Here is a 22,904-nt window from a genome sequence, read left to right on the forward strand (position 1 = left end):
GGAGGGGGATGGTGATGATGGCCATGGCCATGATAGTCCGTCTGTTGCGGGTGTGAGTCCGACGAGGGAGCAGGGGGACGGGATTGAGGGGCTTTGTATATAGGTTGTGGGCGCATAATTCTTTTCCCGACGCAATTAGACAGACAGCTAGACATCGCCCGCAAACAAAAGGGCCAGTTCCACCATTCCTCGTTCTTGAACGGGGGCATCGTTGTTGACAAGGGCAGGTTGAGGAAGATCAATACAAAGAGCGGACATTATCGCCCGGGAAAGATCAATGTCGGCGAGGTTGACCGGGTGGGGGGTCAACATGGAGGGCGTTGTTGTCAGTAATCCGTTTGATCAGGAGGGGGATGGTGATGATGGGCATGGCCATGATAGTCCGTCTATTGCCGGTGTGAGTCCGACAAGGGAGGAGGGGGACGGGATTGAGGGGCTTTGTATATAGGTTGTCGCACATAATTCTACTCCCGATGCAATAGACAGACAGCTAGACAGCCGCCTTTGTCAGAAACAGTTCCCCGCTTACTCGTAGGAGCCACTCTGCTCTGTTGGTAGCGTATGTGTCCCCTCCTGCGACGATGACAAGACCGGGGGTGGACGGGAGGTGTCCGTCCTAACGAGTCGGCGGGTGGGTTAGGCGTTGGAGATATGACGTGATCATGTCCTGCCGGTCGACTTAGGGAGTGGTATAGTTCCCGCTGCTCTGGTCCAGCTCGCCGGGAACGAGGGGGGCCTTTTTTCAGCGATTCCGCGGATGTTCGGCGACCTACCCTCCTGTGCACCCTCCTGTGCTTGCCCGCCCCCACCCAGCCCCTTCCGAATCGTCGTCGGCGTCGGCGCACCCCTCCCCGACGCGGTCTCACGACTCTCACCCGTGAGCTTCTCTACAGCAGCCCCCACGGCCCCGCACGCCAACACCCTCCCGATATCCAAAACCGCCCATCTCCGCACCCCGTACGGCATCCACGCCCGGCCTGACATTCACGGCGAGAACAGCGACGTATGCGACCGCACATGTGTCCACCATCTCGCGGCGGTCGCTTCCCTTTTTTCCGGACGCGCGGGATCTGCCTCGTGATCAGCGCAACCCGCAAGAATCATTTCAAACGCGTATGTGGCCAGGGTTGCGAGTACGGTCACCGTCCCCTGGGTATCGCCAGTGGGAGTGGGTATCCACACCGGCCACCGCGACACATGCCTCGTGGTGGATCCGAGGGGTGTGGATGGTCCGCCCCACCAGTTTCGTGAACACCGACCACGGCCATACGCGACGATGTAGAACACGACGGAGGAGCGACCACCCCCGGCCGTGACATTTCCACCCTTGTACAGTACGTGCGATGAGGCACGCGAGACCGGTGGGTTGGCCCAGCGTGTGTGTGTGTGGGACGGTTCGCTGCGCGTGTGTTCGGGTCGGGTCGCGCAACGGGGGATCGCGGCGATCACCACCAAGGCATGCACGGACGCGGGGAGCGGGAGGGAGGGATACGGTTCCCCCCCGAACATTTGACCCCGGGCGGCCGCGGCGTTCCCGAGCGCGGCGTACCTCCGACACCCGGGGCTCGCACGCTTTGGGCAGATCGACACGTCGGCCAGCACCCCTTTCGCGCTCGTTTACGATGTTGCGGCGCCGGAGGGGGTGCCGTTGGGGACGACGATGCATGCGGTGAGGATGGGTTGTCGGGGGGCCTGGCCTGTGCATGTGTCGCTTGGAGCTAGCGGAGACGTATCCGATCCTCCCCGTCAGCGTCCCGGTGAAGGGCGCATTCGCCGCCTCCCACGCCGAGGGTGGCCATCACGCACTTCGACGCGGTTGTTGTTTGTAAGGTCGCTTTTGGCGGTCGTGCGGGAGTCCGTGGCCGCGTACCGGATGGAGGCGGTGTCCGTGCAGGATGTGGAGGAGAGGGGGGCGATGGAGAGGCCGCGGAGGGTGGCGGGAGAGGCGCAGGAGGTTGTTATGAGGAGGAGGCTGTGGGGCTGGAGGGATATGGTTGGCGATGTGGATGTGGGACGTGGACGTGGGTTTGGGTGTCGAAGATGAGGGCGATGATGTACAGCAGAAGATGAAGGGCTTGAGAAAGTCGGCGACGCGGCACACGAGGGCTGGTACCCGTTCGGGTTCTTGAGCCACCACCACACATCATTATTGCCCTGCGTCGGTGCGGCGGCGGTGGCGGCGGCGGACGGGGACGGCGAGGTGTCCACGCCCGCGTTGGGGTCCCCCCACCATGCCCTCCGGCTCCTCGGCCACGGTCTGTTCTCTACAGCGATTGCCATGTGGCGGTCGGCAGCGTTGCGGGGTAGACGGCGGTTGCTGTCCCGCACAAGTCCCATCGATTCGTGTAGGAGTCCCATGTTGCATTGGGGGCCGTGGACGTGGGAGCGCACGTTTCCCCACCCGTCGGCGGAGAAGGAACGCGCATGTCTGCCGGAGCTGGGTCAGCGTTCCTGAACACAACACTGATTGGCCCGTCGAACACATTACAGACGTTTGCTGCCTGTGCAGTTCACCGCGAAATCTCTTCCCCCCCCCCCCCCCCCCCCCCCTCCCCCCGCAGAAGCGGGAGTTCTAGGAACGTTTGGGTAAAATGGGTTCCATTCGTTGGCTTTGCTGGTGTATGCTTCCGGGCCTGCGATATCCTTTAATATCGCACGACTCCCAGCCACGCTCCGTCTTCACCACCACCATCCGTTTCGCCTATGTACGGCTGACCAAAGCCTCTCGACGGTCCTGCCATCGAATCTATGTTTCCGCCCCCCACTACGTTAGCCACATTGCATGGGCATTGACGGGTTTGGTTGCGAAAACCTGAGCAGATGCGGCAAGCGGTGGGGCTGGCTGTTTCTTGAAGCTGAGGTTCATACGCAAGGACCAGTGCAGACCTCCTTAGCACTGGCGTGTCCAATGTACTCGTCATGCGTGTCCTATATCGGGCAGCGTTGTCGGTGTCACGGCTGTGGGTGGTAAGCCATGATGGGGAGGATCCACGGTGGCCGAGGGTTTGGGGCGGCCACACCATGTTCTTCCAGCACGGAGAGGGGTAGCATCGCCACGCTAGATGTACTGGAAGACAACGCCGATGGTGATTTGGAAGTCGAGGAAATCATCCCGCCACTACGGAACATAAGCGCCTATGGGCGACACGGGAGTGGATTAAGACCATTTTACAAGGAGCTCCCACATGCGCCGCTTTCATAATTCAAAAGCGTGCTTCAACGTGGAATGTTGCCGATGAAGATCCGGAAACTTCACGGCTTCTGATGGCGGTGCGTTTGCTGCGCTTGGCGCACTGACAGTCGTGATGGTCAAGTCTGCATTGGTTTCGTGAAGCACTCATTCGGAAGCACTCATAAAGGACACAGCTGCGCAAAGTTCCAAAGTTGCCGTGCATTCGACTTGCGGCCTAACATTTATGTGACCAGGAGTTGATGCTGATTGATCCCCAAGGGTGGGCACCGATGTTGCAAGCTGTTCGGTTGTTACTTTGAGAGCCACTTCGACGATTTGGGACGTGGCCGGACATACACATAACCCCACTGTTCCATACCCCGTCAGTCCGTCCCTCCGCATAGAATGACCGGCACAAAGAAAGGTGCACGGCGCCGCAAACGAGCAGCCGCAGCTCGCTCAAGGCGCTCCAACACCCACACCCGGCGCGAGCATTACGACGACGATGACGACGACACCCTCTACAACGACACAACCACAACCGAGCAACACAGGCGAGGAAATGCTTGGACGAAGGGAATAGGGGTGGTTGGGGAGGAGGGCGCTGCGGGGCGACACGCATTACGGTTGAACCCGGCACAGAAGGCCCGAGAAATCACCGCGGCATTACGGACGGGCGATCTAACAACTCTCCGCCAACTAGCCCTTTCCCAAGGCGGATTCTTGAACGACCAATTACGGCGGAAGGCATGGCCGGCGCTACTCACTGCCGTCGACGGGACGAATAGCGACACACCATCACGATCCCCACCGCGCGACGCCCCCCAAGTCGCCCTAGACGTCATCCGCTCCCTCACCCATCTCATCCCCCCTCACTTCTCAACCACCCACCAAATCCAGATGCGCGCGCACCTCTCCCATACCATCCTCTCCGTCCTTGCGCAGTACCCCTACCTGCACTATTACCAAGGCTACCACGACGTTGCGTCCACGATCCTGCTCACCCTCGGGCCAACACCCAAAACGATCCGCTGCCTCGAAACAATCTCACTCTTTCACTTGCGCGATTTCATGGCGCCCACATTACAGCCCGCCCTGCAGCATCTCTCCCTCCTCCTCCCGCTCCTGCGTTGATCCGCGCCGGACGTCCATGCGTTCTTGGCACAGGATGTGGAGGGCTTCACTCCCTGGTTCTGTCTTTCCTGGGTCCTCACCTGGTTCACCCACGACCTCGCAGACTCCTCACATACCATTGCACCGCGCCTCCTCAACTTCTTCCTCGCCTCCAACCTGCTCATGCCGCTCTATCTCGTCGCGGCAACCGTCATCTCCCGCCGCGCGGACCTGTTTGCTCTTCCTGATCCCGATTACGCGATCGTGCATCATTTCTTGTCTAGTTGCGCGCGCTTCAGCAACCTAGACCATGTCGAAGAGCTGATTCACGCGGCAGGAGAGATGTGCGCGCGCTTCCCGCCCCCGACGCTGCAGGGGGATGTCGCTGCGGTACGGTTACCCCCGACGTCGTGTGTGGAGCGCTGGGATGTCGATGTAGTTCCCTTTTGGGAGCCCACAACAACAACAACAAAACGCAAACCCCGCCACCTAACCCCCGGCGAATGCATGGCCCAGCTAACCGCCTATACCACCGCTCACCAGCATAATCTTTCCACCCAAGCGAGCAGTAAACACACGTTGGGGAAGGTCTTGCGACATGTGACACTTGATGGCGCGCGGCAGATGGCGATTGTGGCGGCGATGGCGGGCGCGACGGCTGTGTGCTGGTGGGTGGTAGAGAATGGAGGGGTGGGTTATGCCGTCGGGTGAATTGGGACTCGGAGGATGGTGCCGGAGGATGTCGAGAGCACTGAGGAGGGGGGTTAAACTGATGGTATTGATGCTTCCATTCGGCGTGAACAGAGTTTAGGCACTTTCAACGCCTTCCCTCCTTTCCGCCGGCGTCAACCCCCACGCGATTCATGCCCCAATCACACCTTATCGCGGTGCATTGAAACCAAAAAAAGTTCGCGTGTATTTACAATTCGCACCAGGCGGCGTCCAAACTGTGAGGGGATCTCGGTCTCGCATCGTGTCCCATGACATTGGACCATCAAAAAACTATCGAGAAACTTCACCACAAAACGCTCCCAACACCACCCTCGCGCCCTCTTTACTCAACGCCTCATTCCCCTCCTTACACCCCGCCCTATGCACACACCCCGGACACCCGTCCTCACATGGACACTCCCTCACAACCACCCACACGCGCCTCAACAGTTCCGGAATATGTCTGAACGCCTTATACACCAACCCGCCACCTGTCGTCGTCGGTGTCCTCATCCCGTCATTAGCGGTAGGAACAGCCGACGACAAGTTGTAGATGATCATCCGGGGCACCTGAACCGCCCCGCGCGCGGATGCTTACAATCCGTCCTGATATCCGTCTGTCCCGTGGTCGGTATCACAACACACGTGGGCAGCAACCCCAACAACGCGTGAGCGGCGGCGTGGACGCTAAACTCGACATTGATCCCCCGTTCCTTCAAAAAAGTGACGGCCGGGTGGGGAACGTCGACCCAGAACCCCGCGCGATGTTTTGTGATGGGCGGGTTTTCAAGCCCGTCGACGGCTTCGAGGATTTGTTTGGTCCGCGGGTTGAGCTTGAAGTAGCCGAAGACGGTGGTTTGCAGGCGGAGGAGGCCGTAGTTTACGATCGTGGGCGGGGGCTGAGTCACTTCATGCGGTGGGGTCTCGGCCTCTGCAGCATCAGCTGCTGGGGTAGATGAGGCTTCCGTAGATGAGGCTTCCGCCTCCGCAACAACCACCACCTCCCGCGTCTCCGAGATCTGGATCGGATCAACGTCCGTGAAATCCCTATTAGCAGTCACATAGTCCACCGTCGTTGGGCGGACTTTGGCCAGTTTCTTGTCCGCGTCGACTTCGAATACGATGTAGGACCGGCCTTGTTGGATGAATACCGAGCCTGTGGGGTAAAACCAATGAGACGCGTTGAATTTGACCAAATTACCAAAGCACACAAGACTTTGGTAATTGAGCAACAACAATTTTAGGGAGACACGCAAAACGCACCTTCGTAAAGCGCGCACGGCACCCTCGACATCTTCACATCCTCGATATCCCGATGCGTCGTCACGTCAATCACGCGATAATGGTCCTCGTCGATGCTGCGGAGGGAGATCTGAAAGCTAACCAAATGTGTCATTACCATCAAAAGCTTCAAAACATGACGAATCGGTCTCGATTAATTGTTTGTGTCGCTCACATCAAGATGAATAGGGTCGGATCAACACGTAACCCCGCTGAGAGTAACTGACGGCACGATCGATCCAGTGCGTGCTTTTCTGGCTGAGATGATTGTCATTGCTCTTCCGTCTCCAGTGACCGCTCAGTGCCCGCAATCCCGTCTTGCTGCTTACTCGTCTTCCACTGTATCGCGTCTATATGCTCCTTCCAATCCCTACTCTCTATCCTCTTGAAGTACTGCGGGTCCAGGGGTCTATTCCACCGGTAGTAATATACCTGTATTTCTTCTCCTTCCTTCTCCTGAGGGGTCTCTGGTGATGATCGCTTTGCTGCTGCTGCTAATGGTACCGGTGGCGATGCTAATGTGACTTTTCCCTCTGCACGGATGTACATATTGGAGTTTGACGAGGGTCCGTGGTAACTCTGAAGCTCGTCCAGTTGCATCAAGATGGATGTATAGTGTTCTGTGAAAGGGATTACCAGTGTTAGCTCTTGGTCTATTCTCCGCCGAGTGATCTCTCGCGACCAAACGCGCACCTTCAGCAAAGTACATCACTTCACCCCGCCTCCGCCGCCTCCGCCTCCTCCCCTCCCCCCGCCTCGACGATGACCGTATACCAGTCGTTTAGGGAATACATATTGTGTCGTTTGAGGATCGCGCCTCGCACATTGGTAACTTTGTCGGCTAACGAGAAGAGGGAGTGATTGGGGAGGCCGGTGAGGAGGGTGCCGTACACAAAAAGCGGATGGAATGCGGTTGGGGAGGGCATTGGGCTCGAGGTTAGCGATCCGGCAGTTTGGGTTCTTCGAGGAACGTGGTTCGTTAAGCTTGCTGATGCAAGTGATGAGAGAATGGGACTTCAATACCGTGGAAGCCTGGGAACAGTTTTGGGTGAAAGGTTCTTGGCGGAGGTGCCGTCAATTTGCTTAGCGGCACGCTGTCAAAAAGCCATTTCGCCAACAAAGCCTGCGGTGAGAAGAACCTTATGTCCGGACGGCTCCCCACGGCTGTTGGGTTGGAGTCAGTTCATCTGCGGTTGCAGGTTCTTGGAAGGAAAAAAAGACGAAAGCGTCCTGGGATTGTACCGCGGTGGGGATGAGTGTGTACGGGAAGTGGAGTTTAAGGAAGAGGTGGTGGTGTCAATGTTGAGTAACGGAGGATGGTTACGCCGTATGGGATGGAAGGGAGTGGGGTGGGACGGGATTGATACGTTGGTGGGAAAGGATGGGAGAACGGTGAATTTTGGGGGCAAGAATGCGACAATGGTTAGGAAGGGGGATGAGGTGAGAATCGAGACCCGGAGGGTGGTGGGTGGGAAAGGAAGGTTGAGGATGTCAAGGCGTAGGACATACGTATTCCCTTCTCATTTCGCAAGTGAACCAAACTCTTTCACTTACATATTTTTTCTATCATCACCCAATTCTGTACATCTGTATCCCACTCGCTCTTTCTTCACAACCAAAAAGGCAGTAATCTCTAATGTGCATGTACAAACGGCTCCCAACTGTATTGGCACATGGGGACATCGTACATTCTTCTATATTGGAATCTCACTTCCGGGCCGTCTCGTAGTTCTCCAGGAACCATTTCATGGTGGCATCCAGTGTTGTATGATTTCGACATTCAGTTTTTACCTGGACGATGGAATCATATCGCCGCCATGCTTTCTCGCAATCCGATTTATGCACCTCGGTATGTAGATTGTCAACGACGCCTCGACATGCATACGCAGGTTAGTAATACGCTTGCTGGTGAACCTTTCCTCAACGCTACGACAGACGATCCACAAAACTCACCTACATGCTCAGAAGAAGAATGGAAAAAGGCGCTACGTGAAGATCCGTATTCGGATTATCTCGATGAAATCTCACAAAGACCTCAACATGAGAAAACCTCAAGAGAACTACGATATACGTTCGAAAATGGACTCGTACGACATGAAGGACGTTTATACGTTCCCGAATCTATTCGCCCAAAGATTTTACGAAAATTCCCTAACCCTAATGGAATTTTGCCAAAGTTAGGGTAAAAAACCTAACTTAGACTAACCCTAACCCTAACCCCAACCCTAAGATGGGAAAAGCGATCCCCGCCGTCTTCGGACAATGTCATCGGAAACCGAAAAAGCGATCCTTCGGACATTCTCATCGGAATCACCCAAAACCGAACGGCTTTCAGGACGTCGGACTTTCAGGACGCGTCGAATTACATAAGTCAATCTAACCAAATCCGGTTGGCTTGCCAATCGACCATCTCCCGACGCGCCTGAATAACTCGCCCACTACCAAAATTCACCGATCATCCTTGCCTCGATCCCAGAATGAAAGGTGAGCCGTTAGATCTTGGACCCAGCCCAGTGAAAGGACGTGGTCCTGCAGCTATTGAACGTGCGCGGGGTATCGGATCGCTTCTTCTCCTTTGGAGGAAGCGTGATGGCGGACATGAACAGCCCTGTAACGCCAACAGGGAGGGTGTGTCCGAGGGTATGGCCCCTGACGGGGAAAAACTGATGTGGTCTCGGCTAACCTGGGTGCCCGGTTTTGCAACCCGGTCCAGGACCCTTGACCAAGGTCTCATACCGGCTGGCGCCGGAGCGCTTTCCCACGTAAGCTCATCGCATCGGATCGCTTCTTGTCTCAGAAAGCGTGATGGCGGACATGAACATCCCTAACTCGCAATGGGGAGGGTGTGTCCGAGGGTATGGCCCCTGACGGGGAAAAACTGATGTGGTCTCGGCTAACCTGGGTGCCCGGTTTTGTAACCCGGTCCAGGACCCTTGACCAAGGTCTCATACCGGCTGGCGATGGCGCTTACCTGCGAGGTTGCAGGATGAGAGTCGGTTTTTATTGTTGAGGAATGGAATGGATGCTAATCATCTCAAACATACTTTTCCTTTGCATTCATACATTGATATTCGTCCCCAACGTATTCATCGCCCATTAAACCGACATACTCTTATCGACGCATCAACCAACCAACCAACCAATTCCTCTGATTCCCCGCCATTCACCTCAATGAACCCTTTACATATGTTTTTGCCACTTGTAAGTGCAACTGTTTTGGTAATAAGCGTGTTCGAATAAACCACTCCTCCATCGATCATAATCGTTGACTTGTCTTGCTCCACTTTTGCTTTTCGGTGATGCCAGCCGTATTGCAGACACCCATACCCTAACAGAGTACGTCTGGAACAGCATCAAAACTCCGACGTTTACCCTCCGAAAATTCCTTGCGTACGCAAAAATTGAGGAGGATGATTCGCCGGAGACTGTCCTGATCCAGCTGAAAGAAATGCTGCAGAATATCGAACTCCGCCATCTTCGTACCACCGATTCCGTGGCTTTGAAAAGAAAAATATTTCACGCTAAAATCATGCTCCTCATAGAGGAGTCAGAAAACGGCAATAATGAGATCTGGAAGGGTTTCTGGGAGGTCCACGAGTCGCGCTTAAGAAAGAAGGGGACAATGACCAGGCAGGCGGACATTTGGGGAAGAATCTGTGCAGGAGGCACAGCAGGAATCGGCCCGAAAGCTGGGGTCCAAACGAGATAAGCGTGCCGGCGGGGACGAGGAGGATGAGGAGGGCTCGGCGGCCAAGCGGCGGAAAACTACTGGCAAGGATTCAGTCGACATACAGTCAACGCCAATCAGCCTCCTGGCCGCCGAAGAGGAATGCGAAAGCAACGACGATGTCAGCGAAGTGGAAGATATCACTGCCACTAGCGAGGGAGTCGCCGGCAATGGTCGCAGCAACGTCTCTTTTGCTTCAACAGACAATAATCTCATCGATAAGGATCTGGAGATCTCATCAGACGAAGATGAGTTTAACCAACAGCACCGAATCCTGTTCACAGAGGCTTATAGCGAGATGGAGCCTAATAACAAATGGATCCTGCGATCCGGCCGCTGCGTCGAAGACGTAATGTACGAGGCTGGCATGAAGTTCAAGTACACCAGGTAAATTGAATCTCGCAATATGTTAGAGCTTCCTTGTAAGTCTTACACCGTGTCGTAGCAACATCCATAGTTTCTGCTATGTCAATACCGACCGAAATATCACGTCGCTATTTACGGACGAAGAGCGAGAAGAGTTAGAAGAAACGAACACGAAATGTGTCCCGCCTTTTACCAAAGGGGGCACCTTCCACAACTTCTACAATAAATTCGCCGCCTGTGGCAACGGGGACGCCTTGCGGGACATGCTCTTTAGTGAACAAGAAGAGCTTCAATCTTCTCGAAGCACGGATGAAGAATTTTGGCATTGTCAGTTGTACCATTCGTTTTTGGTTGACATGTAGGTCAAAACCTGTTTCGTTTGGGTTTCTTTCTTTCACTAATGAACGTGAAGGCTTCTATTAAGCTCAAAGACCAACAAAATCAGTGAAGACTTATCGGAAGCGTGGCTATTGGCAAATCCGTACCGTGCCCTTCAAATCTTATTTGGCGACAAGGAGCACATTTTCTTCCTGAGGTGGGAGCACATTTTCTTCCTTGGATTGTCAGTCATGTAGGCGAATGCTCATCATATGTGTTGTGTGCAGCGGCGAGAAGGGTGGTGTTGCTGTGGCTGATCGAAAGAACATGCAAATGGCATTGCCAGCAATGACGCAGATGGTTAAAAAGTGCGTTGGCAAGAAAGGCGACGGCTACGTGAGGGCTTTCGACGGCGTAGTCAGAGATCTAGCAGCTACCGAGGCTGGCCTGAAATGGGAAGGGTTCAAGGGAACTAAATTGATGGTGGAGACTGTTAAAAAGCTCCCAAGAGTCCTGCGGGACATCTTTTCTAGTAACCACAGCCGTGGCGGCTCCCAAGAGACCCTTCTACGCTCCATGGCAGTGCCAGGTCTCGCAATATATGGGCCAATGGTCAGCTTACTCCTATTGGATGCCCCAAATGGGTACATCGTGCGGTGCCGAGGCAGTGACTGGAGAGAACTGTCACTGTCAATTTCACCGGCGGTGATCAAAGCTAACGGCATGATATTCACCATGTTCCTCACAATGCGGGTGGGTATTCTGTTTGAGTTTGTCACTGCTAACAACACGCTAACCGGAGACCATCCCTATAGATGCATGTTCTGAGGAACGAAGAGCTGATAGCCCGTGCTGGGGGGGAAGACGAAGAGGAAAATGATCCAGCACTGGAATTGTTAGCAGCGTTCGGGGGTCGGAAGAAGCGGCGTCCGACGGGACTTGCACTTCCAAAGACGCACCCGACTCCTAGGAAGAAGCGGATGTCTGCCAATGGCACCGTCAAATAGCATGATGTATCTGATAATCGAGGCTTCGTCGAAGCACGAGCTGCTAGTTCAGCCACTTTGTCGTCCAAATCGCTGTGCCCATATGTGTGGTGTTTCAGCTTTTCTGCATAATCTGGTGTATGGTAACAAATACGTGTTTCAAATTGTAGAATTATTAATGATTGCATTCATGAGTGATAAAGAGGAAGGGAACTGCCCTGTTTGGTCCATCACTTCCATCTCTAATGAAAGGTCCTTCGCACCTGCCGCATACCACGGAGGGATGTCTTGGAAGACAGTCACCATGCTGAAGATTGCTCGCTCTGCTCTGGGGCAACCAAGTTGCCTAACCGTCTGAAGGGTGCCAGCACCTGCATCCACCTCGATATAAGTGCATGAGCAATGCTCACGGTAGTGCTTTTCCAAGTCACCCACGGAAGTCTGTACATGTACTTCACAGAAGAAGCAAGGATACACCTTGAAGCGGCATTCGAGTTCATGAATTTCTCTGTGCCACGGTAGGAGGACCCTCTCGCAACCCTCAAGATTGTGAAAGAAGCGCCCGCTTTTGCTGATTTCGCATTTCTGCACCCTTGTTTGCATTGAGGACAAATGTAGTGTGGTCCGTTTGAACACTGCAGAATTGGAAAATCTACATATCCGAAGCATATTTGGCATGTTAAGGAAATCTTTATCGCCCTTTATTTGAAGAATGATTGATTGGTTTTCTTCTCCGGCAGAAACCGGTTCTTCCTTCATTTTTACTCTTCGTTGGCTATACAATGCCCAGCCGATCCTGCCAAAAATCGATAATGCATATACACTGAGGGGATACTGCTTCGCAAAAGCCCGAGTCGTGCTGCGGCGTTGCCGGATCTTTTCGACTCTTCGCTTAAGAAGAGGCCCCTGTACATTCTCTGCCAACTTGCGTAGCTGCCGGTTCGCAAAAGAAACCACCAAGCAGTAATGATATCCCATTCCGAATCTCGGGCAGCCTGCAGGGCGTGCGTGGCCACGTCGTAAAAGGTGTCCAGGAGGAGGGCGTCGTCTTGCAAAACGAAAGGATTGCCCGTTTCCAGCAGGGTCCGGCATGCCATTAGATGCGACTGCGTAGTGCTCACCATAGCGAGAGTGCAATATGGAAAGGGCATGGATAGTGAATCTGCGTTTTCAACGAGCGCAATCAATTAGGGCTTTGTGGAATCGGACTCGAGGAACGCGCTGTCGCTTTCTGTCAAGTCGCCGCCCGGATTTCTGTAACGCCCGCTGAGCAAAAAGCGTGAAAGCTTGCACGAGTGATGAAGCGAGAAAGGGATCCCCTTTTGGCTTTTTGATTCTGCTCTGATCAGGACCATTGGGAAGAGAACCCGCAGCTGCCATTTTCGTTTGTCTACGCGCTATCCATGTCCTTTGTTATTGTCCTGCACAAGGGCAATCATGGCTTCGGGATGGCGTACATATGAAGCCGGAAAGGGGGTTGACTTCCAAACTGAAGTCACACAGAACAAATGTGTTTTGAACCCTAGGACCCCGAATACATTGGTATACGCGACGTCTATGAGAGTGCATCAGTAACAAGATGCATCCAACGTGGTTGGATTCCGGAGTCACCAGATGTGAGCGGCAGAGCGACACTGTACATATATCGCAGCACATCCCGCTAATTAGCGCCGACACCACGGCCAGAAGAACACACCCGAGTCGAATATGCTCTTCATCCATCAGTCCAAAGCCGGCGCAGCTGTCCATAGAACATGGCAACAAATGCAGGCAACGGCTGTCCAGTCAGGGAAGGAGCATGGCATTCCATGGCACCCCGCCGGGGCACGACATGTGCAATGAACAGCCGGACTCTATCACGGGAGCATCAGAAATGATTGCGGTGCTAGGCATTCGGTGGGAATGAAGATAGATCGCAGAAGGGAGCGAAAGAAACAGCCGTGGTTCCTTCCTTCCCGGCTGCTCAGTCACCTCGATTGTTTCTTCCGTCGGACTGGCGTACCCGATAGTCCCCCCCCCCCCCCCCCCCCCCCCAAATTCTTTGTGTTTGCCCTACCATGCATGTCCTGTCCTGCTGCTCTGGTAACTATTAAAGTAGCCATGCATGCAGTAGTATAATTTAGTGCGCGTTGGGGAAGCTAGTGAGGGAGACGTGCGGATCAGCAACACGCCAGGCGATGAAGGCCCACACGACACCCCTCTTCGACGCCCACAGAGCGCGCCTGGCCGCAGCAAAGCAGAAGGCAGAGGAAGCGCGGGCCTTCACCCCGGCCTCCGACGACGCCGAGGATGACGACGAGGAGTATACGTCGGTGGAGAGCAGCCTCCCACACTCGGAGTCCGTGTCGTCATACGGATCTACATCTGGTGGCGACGAGACAGCGGGCTCCGAGTTGTGGGAGGAGGAGGATTATGCATTTGCGTGAGGGTGAGTTCATCATTGTCTCCGAGACAACTGTCTCCGCCATCTCCACTGCTCCTGACACACGCTCTCTCATCATAGAGCGAATCGCGAGGCTGCCCCTATTCCGGGCTGTCTCCATCGATCGCGGGAGTTGAGAGCGGAACGTTCCATGAGATCAGAATGCAGAGCGACTACGACGGCGACGGCGACTGAATTCGATCTGCAGTCTGAGAGGGAGTGTTATAAACAACCCGTTTCAGCCACAGCTGCCTTTTAAAGTTACCGTACCCCCCCCTTTTTCTTTTCTGTGTGTGTGTGTGTGTGTGTGCGCACACCGTCCGATCGAATGTCTATAAAACAAGTGGTGTGTGTGAAAGGGGAATAAAGTAACGAGTTCCACAACACGTTATCAGCACCATAGACCATTCTACTCTGTGTCCTACTCTAGAGAAAGACCACCTACGCCAAAACCCATTCCACCTACGAGCTAGAGCCAGACCGCCTACGCCACTACACAAAAAAAAAAAAAAACCCAATCCCACTGGCGAAAAATCTATACATTCTAAAACCACAAAACAAGACGCTTACCCTAAAAATCTGACCATGTCATCCACCACTAACGCCACTGTTGCCGCCTCCAAATTGAACCATGTAGAAGTCCTTGCTGCCAACGGCGAAAACTACCAAATCTGGAAAGATGAGATTAAAGCATTCATGGAATGGAATGAACTTCAAACCACTATGCCTCTCGCCTTCAAGGACGAAGACATCAAACTCATCAGAGCGAGAGCCAACACAGTTAACGCAGCTACTACGCCAAACGCCAGAGAAGCCGCCGCCGCCGCCGCCGCTGCCCTGGAAATCACTCAGATCAATACGCACGACAACGTTGCGGATATATTTACCAAATCCCTAGATGAAAACAAACACTGGAAGTTTGTTCACGCTCTAGGGTTGCGCCGAAAGGCCGATGTTGCCTGATACAGCGATGCGCTCTTTTCCTACTCCCAGGATCTATTTTTCCTCACGGAGGTTTTTGCGACTGGGAGAGGTTTTTACCGAGGCATTCACGACTACGACGGCGAAGCGACAACACATCCCATGCCGGTCGACCTCCCGCAAGCGGCGGTTGTGCTCAGCACTGGAAGCGTCGAGATCAGCGATGGCGGAAGCGATGGCGGAAGTTGATGGCATAAAGTTCAGGGCGTAACGAATCGCAAGCCCGGCTCCTACTCCGATCTGGACTCAAGCGATCGTGACTTGAAGAGCGAATCGCGAGTCCGGCTCCTACTCCGATCTGGACTCAAGCGATCGCGGAAGTTGAGAGCGGAACGTTCTATGGGATCATGCAGAGTGACTGCAACGGCGACTGCGGACTGAATTCGATCTGCAGTCTGAGAGGGAGTGTTGTAAACAACCAGTTTCAGCCACAGCTTCCTTTTTATAGCTACCGTACCCCCCCTTTTTATTCTCTGCAGATAGAGAGCTGGTTGTGTGTGTGGGCAGACCGTCCGATCGAATGTCTATAAAACGAGTGGTGTGTGTGTGAAAGGGGAATAAAGTAACGAGTTCCACAACACCCACATCCTTTACACGCGTGTAAAAGAACGTGGGGATCCCCACTCCACTCTTTGCGCTCCTCACGCTCCTTACTGTACACTGCTTACAGCCTTCACGCTCGGCCTTACCGGAACCCAGCGCAATTGCGAGCAGATGTGTACTTGCCGACCACCACCAGGTAACAACCGCAATTCCTCACCGTTCTCAGCTTCATTACCACAGCACTGAGTTCTTTGACACACAGCTATCAAGGCGATCACCTGCAACACCTGTCTCGGCTGAACTTAAGGCACAGCACAGCCATCATGTCATCACACCAGGCGCTCCAGGGGCACCTGTGGTGTGGCATCCTTACCGGAGTAACCACACCACGGCGGAAGAGGAGGAAGGTTACTCCGGTTACCCCGCGGTTGCCCTTTACCCTGCGGTTGCCCATACGTCTGCCAACCGCTGTGCAGACACCATTGCAACCCCCGCAATTCGAGTTCCCACCTTCTGTCCAGCGCCACTTGCCCCAAGCAATTGCAGACATGGTTGGCGAGAGCTCCGGCGATGAAGACGGGCAGCAGCAGCAGCCGCAGCGAGGGCTTTCACCCGTGGACAGGGGTCTGCAGCGCCCACTGAACCTCCCCGCGCCCATCCCTTTCCTTTTTCCCAGCACACCGGGTGGACCCCTGGTGTATGAACCCCCGCCACCACCACCCCCGCCACCACCACCAGCTCAACGACCCCGCCCGCAGACACACGCCAGCACGAAGGTTTCCCTTCACTGAATCCAAAATCACAATCAAGTCCAAAGGGAGCGCCTGACAACGTTCATCGCCGATGTTCACGTCCTTGCGCGCCACACCACCTTCTTTATCAAGTACTACCTTGGTGAGTTTTTGAGATACACTATACTGTATACTTCCCATTAAACAATGTCCTGACTGCTACATCTGCCCACCCCATCACAGCTGACCATCCTCTACACGATTTCCCGGACATCACCGACAAGCACATCAGTGTGATGTTTGAGCTGCTCAACAATCCAGGCTACAATGGCAATCCGCTCATCGCGCAAGAGTTGCGTCCATGGGTTCAAGACTACTGTAATGTTCACGGATTCGCCCCCATCCGCATGCAAAATTGCCAACAGACCGCAGCGTACACGGCTACAAGCATCCTCACAAACCTCAAAGTTAACGTACAAGAGCATTTCATGCAAATGTTTCTGCGCTACGTCAATGAAAGGCTTGGTTTGAAGCAAGTCTAACAGCATCTCCGGAGAGCGCAGCGGCGACACTATTATCGTCGTGTCCGTCAATTTACAAAGTACGCGACGTTTGAAGAGTACCCAACCGAAGAGGAGCTTGCGCGCCTCACACGACTTGAGCGGACCATCCTCGACGAGTTATGGGCTCTGTTTCCTCCCCGGGATGAGCCGCTTGCGTACAGCCTTGCGGTGGACGCAATGCCATATTTAGGTGAGCTATGTCCCGTACATTTGCCCCCCCCCCCCCCCCCCCCCTCCAGCTCGTGCGTGACTGCGCAGCGACGCGAGCGAGCGCCTTGCTTGGTACACCGACCTGGCCAAGTGGCTGCGCGCCGGGACCCGGGCCAACGTGGTCCCCCCCCCGGCCAACAGGAAGCGGAACCCCCCTGCGGGTTCCTCTTTTATCTAATCATGGTCCGCACCTGCCTCGCCTCATCACAGGTGCCTATTGTGAGCTCTCACGCCTCTATGAGCGCCGTGGAATGCGGCTGTTTTCCGCTATCCCGCTGCGCAAATCTCGAATCCAGTCATCTGTTCGGATCGACACGGAGATCCTAGGCACTCATATCCTGGGCTTGGGCCAACATCGCATGGGGAAACTCACCGATGAACGCAAGCAGGAGCTGTGGGGGCAGTTTCTCAACGTGAATGTAAGTCTCTATCCCTCTGCGCTTATTTCACTCACCTCACCTCGCTGAATGACGGATTGCAGGACAAGGTCTTCAAGGATCGAAAGAAGCTTGGTCTCAAATTTGATGGGTCAATCAGCACAAACGGGTATTCCGCTACCATCCACTTCAAGAAGCCAGGGCTAAAGTACGGCCATCGCGCCCAGAAGCGCAGCAAAGCCCAAATGCAGGAAGAAGTTAAGCAGCTGTATTTTGAGCACCACATCGCCGAACTACGGGAGGCTCCAAACATCGTTAGCATTGATCCGGGCAAGCGTGACCTCTTGCTCTGTCGAGACATCAAGAAGGAGCGGCCATTTCGGTACGTTTCAGTTGATTACTACTGCCCTGCTGTCCCCGCCAGCCCCCCGTCTCCGCCCGCCAGCCCCCCGTCTCCACCGCCCAGCCCCCCGTCTCTGCCCCCCAACCCCCCGTCTCCACCCCCCAGCCCCCCGTCTCCGCCCGCCAGCCCCCCGTCTCCGCCCGCCAGCCCCCCGTCTCCGCCCGCCAGCCCCCCGTATCCGCCCGCCAGCCCCCCGCCAGCCCCCCGTCTCCGCACCCAGCCCCCCGTCTCCGCCCACCATCCCCCCGTCTCCGCTGCCGCTCCCACCGCCCCTATCCCCACCATCCCCATTGCGGCGACATTCCGTTGCAGCGTTCTCACAATGCACCACCCCGTACCAGATACACATCCAATCAACAGGCGGTCGAGACAAAGTCTCGGTACTTTCAAAGAGACATGAGAGAGCGAAAGATCAATGCCGGCATCGCTGAGATGGAATCACATATTCCATCGCACAAGAGCATGAACATCGAGGCGTTCTCAGCGTTCATTGTGGATTACGAACATGCGGGTATGATGTATCACGCATCGTCTTCAAATTTGGTAACACATGGGCTGACATCCATCCATATCCCAGATCCCGCCCTGGATGAGTTTTACCAGGATGAGATTCACGTGGCTCGCAGATTCAAGGCGTTCTCACTGCGGCAAAAGTCCCAGAGCAAGCTCATCAAGAACATGCGACGCCTGTATGGAAGGCATTTTTCGGTCATCTTGGGTGATTGGAGCGACGCTGGAAAAACCATGCGCTTTCAGGAGTCATCAAAGACCAAAGGGTGAGTGACTATCATTGGTAATATGTATTACAGTATGTCAACTCATCATGGAAATCAGATTCCGCACACTCTTTGCAAGAAACAGCATTCCATGCTACTTGCTAGATGAGTATCGAACGTCCTCCGTGTGCCCCAACTGCCACGGCCGTGTAAAGAAAAACATCCGACAACGGCTGTCATCTCGGCCGTGGCAAGCTAGAAAGGGAAGAATGGAATACGTCCATGGATTGGTGGGTTGCCCCAACCCCGAATGTATCAACCAAGACTGGACGCCATTTGAGATTCCTGGAAGACGACGACCACTACGACTACGGATGAGAGTGCACAATCGGGACGTCCTGAGCACCAAGAATTTCCTCTCGATTGTGCGTTCGGTGGTGTTTGGCAATGGCCGCAGACCAGACGCATTCTCCCGTAACCGTAGGTAGTCTAGATTTCACCCCATCCCATTTTCCGTGGTGGTTATCTGCCATCCACATCATTGTACCTCTGCCTGAGGCGTCGCCGATGATGGCAACTTGTAATTTAGTGCGATGGACGGTGGAATCGGAGGCTCTTCCCGCTGTTTGAGGCGCGCTTTGGCTGTTTCCCGTGCGGTGACACACCACCAACGAAGGCCCCGAGAGGCCAACCGCACAAACGGGCAGGCCGCCGCAAGAAGCATCTTGGAACCGCATGAACAACAAACACAACACCTTCTTCGACTGCTTCCGTCTCTGGCATCTGGCTTCACTCCCCCCACGTCGCTCCGACCACTCGCACGTAAGTATCACTGGACTGCGGTCAACGAGCCTCCCACCAGCACCATCCTGTCTGGAGCCCCTGGGAAACGAACGACTGGCGGACCCCTACCAATCTTGTGGGAAACGCTCCTTCTCGCTGTCGGATGCTCAGCGACCGCTAATCGGCAACAGTGGCACTGCCGTACGCAGTGTTCTTCTGCCTTTGGTCCCACACTCTAAAGTTTCTCGGGAACATCCAGGCGCCTACTCTTCGGTGGCGTTGCAAGATGAGCTGCCAGACTACTGGCTGTTTGCGATAGCGGGCGCGACTCACTCTGCCGTAGGCGGTGCCCTACGAAAACGCACAGCAAACTTGCCAAAGCCGGGGTGATGCCACCTGCCGGGGGTTCTGGGAAGAAGGTCCCGACTGCCGGCCTTTTAGGATGGGACCGATGACCCTGACGCACGCGTGGGAATGGAGCTCACTACATGACCATAACTACCCGCTCTAATCCTTGCTGGTCAACTCACTCCCTTTATCTGGTTCTGTTTCCACTAGTATCATCCTTACGTACGCTCATACTCTTTCCGACGCGCAACTATGTCTCGTTTCGTCAGGGCTTCAAAGTGTAAGTGTTTGGGTCGAAGGACCGGGGATCACGAGCGGCGGAAGGATCGCGCGCTCTAGGAGGAGCTGGACGCACTTTGCCAGCATCCCAGTCATAGCGAGAACCTCTTCTTCCTGGCGAAAGGATGCAAGCGCCATTGTTCAGCCAGCGAGGAGGAGTTTTGGCGACGGATAGCGAGCGTAGTCTCCTGTAGCAACACCGAGTTCGTGAGCCTAGGCGAGCATTTCGGATATCTTTTTGGCTCTGTGATTTAGTGCGATTGATTCAAATTCGTTTCGTCATTCCGTTTCCTAACACGTCTGTATCGCCCACATAACAGACCGCCATGTGTTTGGCAACTCGACGAAGCGCGACCAGTGCTTTGATAACTTGAAGGTAAGAGTCGGGATGGCAGGGGAATTCGCAGGATCGTGGACCAACCCTGCAGATGCGCTCCATGGACGAAGGAGAGTTGATCGGCAGAGATGGAGGAGTAATCAGGGATCACACGGAGGATAGAGCTTTGCAAAAGATATTACTGCTCTCGGAATCATCACTAAACTCTGTCCCCCACAAATTCGACAGGTCTCCCGCAGCGCCTGGGATACCAACCTGGTGAAAGCCAACCCGCTCTTCATTTCCGTCAACATCGAAGCCAGCGGCGGTGGCGCCTTTGCTGTCCTCTCGCACACCAACACGGGCAAGCTCTCGGACAATCTCGCCGTCTACAACGGTCACACCGCCGCTGTGCTCGACACTGATTTCAACCCGTTCAACGATCATGTGATTGCCAGTGCGAGTGAGGATACGAAGGTTATGATTTGGACGATCCCGCAGGGTGGGCCGGTGGAGAGTATCTCGACCCCGGCGGCTACTCTTACGGGGCATGGCAGGAAGGTACGATCGCGTATTTTGAGGGAGTTCTCTTGGAGTGGCGGTTGATTCGGGCGATGAGTTGAACGTCTAAGCCTGGGCACGTTTCTTTCCTCATCTTGATTCACACACTTATCAACCCATTTTCGCCTTGCCACCCCCCCCCCCCCCCCCCCCCCAAATTAGGTCGGCCACGTCCTCTTCCACCCCACAGCAGACAACGTGCTCGCCTCCGCGTCCGCCGATTTCACCATCAAGTTGTGGGACATTGCGACGGGCCAGGAAAAGACGGAGCTGACGGGCCACACGGAGATAATCCAGTCGCTTTCCTGGAACTACGATGGGTCATTGCTGGCGACCACGTGCAAGGATAAGAAGTTGAGGGTGTTTGATGTGCGGGCTAATAAAGTCGTTCAGGTAGGTGGACATGAGCTGTGGAGATTTAACATCCCTTCACCCGGCATTAACAGAGGCATTTTGTTACAGGAAGCGGTCGGCCACCAAGGCATCAAAGGCGCCCGCGTGCAATGGATGGGCAACGCCGACCGTTTCGTCACCACGGGCTTCTCGCGAACCAGTGACCGTCAGGTGTACATCTACGACTCGAAGAACTTGAGCGCCCCGCTTAAGCAGGAGAATATCGATACCGCCTCTGGGTAAGGTTTGGAAATGATGAGGGGTTTGGGGGTAGACATTATGCATGGAATGTGATTTTCATGAGTGCCTCTGTGTTTTGCAGTCTGCTCATGCCGTTCTTCGATGCCGACACGAGCATGCTCTACCTTGCGGGCAAGGTACGCTATACTATAATGTCGCCTTCCGCTCTCAGAATGAACCATCCATTCGCCATACCACCCATTAATGCCCCCTCTTCCAACACAACAGGGTGACGGAAACATCCGTTACTACGAATGGGTCGACGACGAAAAGGGCCTGTACTTCCTCTCCGAGTACAAATCCGCCGACCCGCAGCGCGGACTCTCGTTCTTGCCCAAGCGTGCTGTCAACGTTTCCGAGACGGAGATTGCCAGGGCTTACAAGGTTCATCCGACGTTGGTGGAGCCGATCTCTTTTAAGGTGCCGCGTAAGGTATGTATATATCTCAGGCTCTTCTGCATCCACCTCCGCTTCGAAGCACACATGACTGACACATGACTTCTTCCACATACCTAGTCGGACGCCTTCCAATCCGACCTGTACCCAGAAACCCTAGGCGCGGAACCCTCCTTGACCGCCGACGAGTTCTTCAGCGGTAAAACGAGCCCACCAAAGCTCATCTCCCTCGAGACTGGGTTTGCGGCCGCTACTACCGCTAAAGAGTTTGTGACGACGGCGAAGCCGGTTGAGGCTGTTAATGAGAAGGTGCCGACTACGGAAAAGGAGGTAAGGCAGAGTCTGGCATTTGTTGTGCGGGGTTTGCAAGATCACGGAACTGGCTTTGGGGATGCGATGCCTTCTTCGGGAAACTGGCGCATTCGAAGCCCACATACCACCAGCGCATCATGGTAATCGACCTCCCTCCCACTCCCTACCTTACGCAACACAGTACCAAGACGCCTACCACGCCCTCCGAAAAGAAAACGAAGACCTGAAGAACCAAATATCCAACCGCGACGCACGGATACGTCAGCTCGAGGCCCAGGTCGAGTCGTTGGGCAAGAAGTAGATTGACAGTATCGACTCCAGTCGAATTGCTAGTAGTATTGGACCGCATCCTATACCGTCCCATATTTTTGAGACATCCTTGATTGCCCGTGTTCCCTTTGACTCGTTACCTGACAACATTGTGAGCCCACCTTATCCTATCTAGTGTCTTGAGCTCGACCATGTTTTCGGACCCGCTGTGGACCACAAATGATAAATGCGAAACAGGCCAACCTCGGTTCACTGTTGTGTTTTTTCTGGCTCACTGTTTGCATGCCCTGGTGAAATGGGAGGGAACTCTTCAAAGTGAGGACGGGGGCGGATGGGAATGGAGTAGCGGACAGTTTGCCGATCGAAGACGGTTGGCATGAGAGATC

General features: G+C 54.7%; 8 protein-coding genes across 8 annotated transcripts; 5 read left to right on the plus strand and 3 right to left on the minus strand.

The window, feature by feature from the left end:
• Positions 1–809: 809 nt before the first annotated feature.
• Positions 810–1,628, minus strand: EV422DRAFT_265156 (uncharacterized protein). The gene has a single exon (XM_053065830.1). The coding sequence runs from the start codon at positions 1,507–1,509 to the stop codon at positions 985–987; it is 525 nt and encodes a 174-aa protein (XP_052921876.1). The 5' UTR covers positions 1,510–1,628; the 3' UTR covers positions 810–984.
• On the minus strand, positions 1,628–2,527 carry EV422DRAFT_265181 (uncharacterized protein). Its single transcript, XM_053065831.1, has one exon. It carries the CDS (start codon positions 2,356–2,358, stop codon positions 1,747–1,749), a length of 612 nt encoding a protein of 203 aa, XP_052921877.1. The 5' UTR covers positions 2,359–2,527; the 3' UTR covers positions 1,628–1,746.
• Positions 2,528–3,577: 1,050 nt separating this feature from the next.
• EV422DRAFT_571211 (uncharacterized protein) lies at positions 3,578–4,996 on the plus strand (the record flags this gene model as incomplete). The annotated part of the gene is made up of 2 exons (XM_053072970.1): positions 3,578–4,301; positions 4,410–4,996. 2 exons carry the CDS (start codon positions 3,578–3,580, stop codon positions 4,994–4,996), a joined length of 1,311 nt encoding a protein of 436 aa, XP_052921878.1.
• Positions 4,997–5,287: 291 nt separating this feature from the next.
• Positions 5,288–6,153, minus strand: EV422DRAFT_500609 (uncharacterized protein; the record flags this gene model as incomplete). The annotated part of the gene is made up of 3 exons (XM_053068146.1): positions 5,288–5,504; positions 5,567–5,895; positions 5,992–6,153. Coding segments are annotated over 3 exons (708 nt in total), but the record flags the coding sequence as incomplete, so codon positions are not given.
• Positions 6,154–9,952: 3,799 nt separating this feature from the next.
• EV422DRAFT_265445 (uncharacterized protein) lies at positions 9,953–11,879 on the plus strand. The gene is made up of 5 exons (XM_053065832.1): positions 9,953–10,391; positions 10,450–10,728; positions 10,783–10,905; positions 10,976–11,441; positions 11,504–11,879. Exons 1-5 carry the CDS (start codon positions 10,303–10,305, stop codon positions 11,693–11,695), a joined length of 1,149 nt encoding a protein of 382 aa, XP_052921880.1. The 5' UTR covers positions 9,953–10,302; the 3' UTR covers positions 11,696–11,879.
• Positions 11,880–13,851: 1,972 nt separating this feature from the next.
• Positions 13,852–14,355, plus strand: EV422DRAFT_571214 (uncharacterized protein; the record flags this gene model as incomplete). Its single annotated transcript, XM_053072971.1, has 2 exons — positions 13,852–14,096; positions 14,178–14,355. 2 exons carry the CDS (start codon positions 13,852–13,854, stop codon positions 14,353–14,355), a joined length of 423 nt encoding a protein of 140 aa, XP_052921881.1.
• Positions 14,356–16,477: 2,122 nt separating this feature from the next.
• Positions 16,478–19,203, plus strand: EV422DRAFT_622988 (uncharacterized protein). The gene is made up of 8 exons (XM_053074199.1): positions 16,478–16,527; positions 16,595–16,824; positions 16,897–17,104; positions 17,335–17,543; positions 17,606–17,883; positions 18,246–18,415; positions 18,482–18,680; positions 18,739–19,203. The coding sequence occupies exons 2-8, from the start codon at positions 16,648–16,650 to the stop codon at positions 19,106–19,108; spliced, it is 1,611 nt and encodes a 536-aa protein (XP_052921882.1). The 5' UTR covers positions 16,478–16,527; positions 16,595–16,647; the 3' UTR covers positions 19,109–19,203.
• Positions 19,204–19,280: 77 nt separating this feature from the next.
• On the plus strand, positions 19,281–22,851 carry EV422DRAFT_543554 (uncharacterized protein). Its single transcript, XM_053071330.1, has 10 exons — positions 19,281–19,442; positions 19,962–20,031; positions 20,351–20,406; positions 20,596–20,907; positions 21,070–21,300; positions 21,370–21,539; positions 21,623–21,677; positions 21,769–21,972; positions 22,057–22,266; positions 22,430–22,851. The coding sequence occupies exons 1-10, from the start codon at positions 19,356–19,358 to the stop codon at positions 22,547–22,549; spliced, it is 1,515 nt and encodes a 504-aa protein (XP_052921883.1). The 5' UTR covers positions 19,281–19,355; the 3' UTR covers positions 22,550–22,851.
• The last annotated feature ends 53 nt before the right edge of the window (positions 22,852–22,904 follow it).

This window comes from Fimicolochytrium jonesii (assembly GCF_025526975.1).
Source record: "Fimicolochytrium jonesii strain JEL569 chromosome Unknown EV422scaffold_32, whole genome shotgun sequence".
NCBI lineage: Eukaryota > Fungi > Chytridiomycota > Chytridiomycetes > Spizellomycetales > Powellomycetaceae > Fimicolochytrium > Fimicolochytrium jonesii.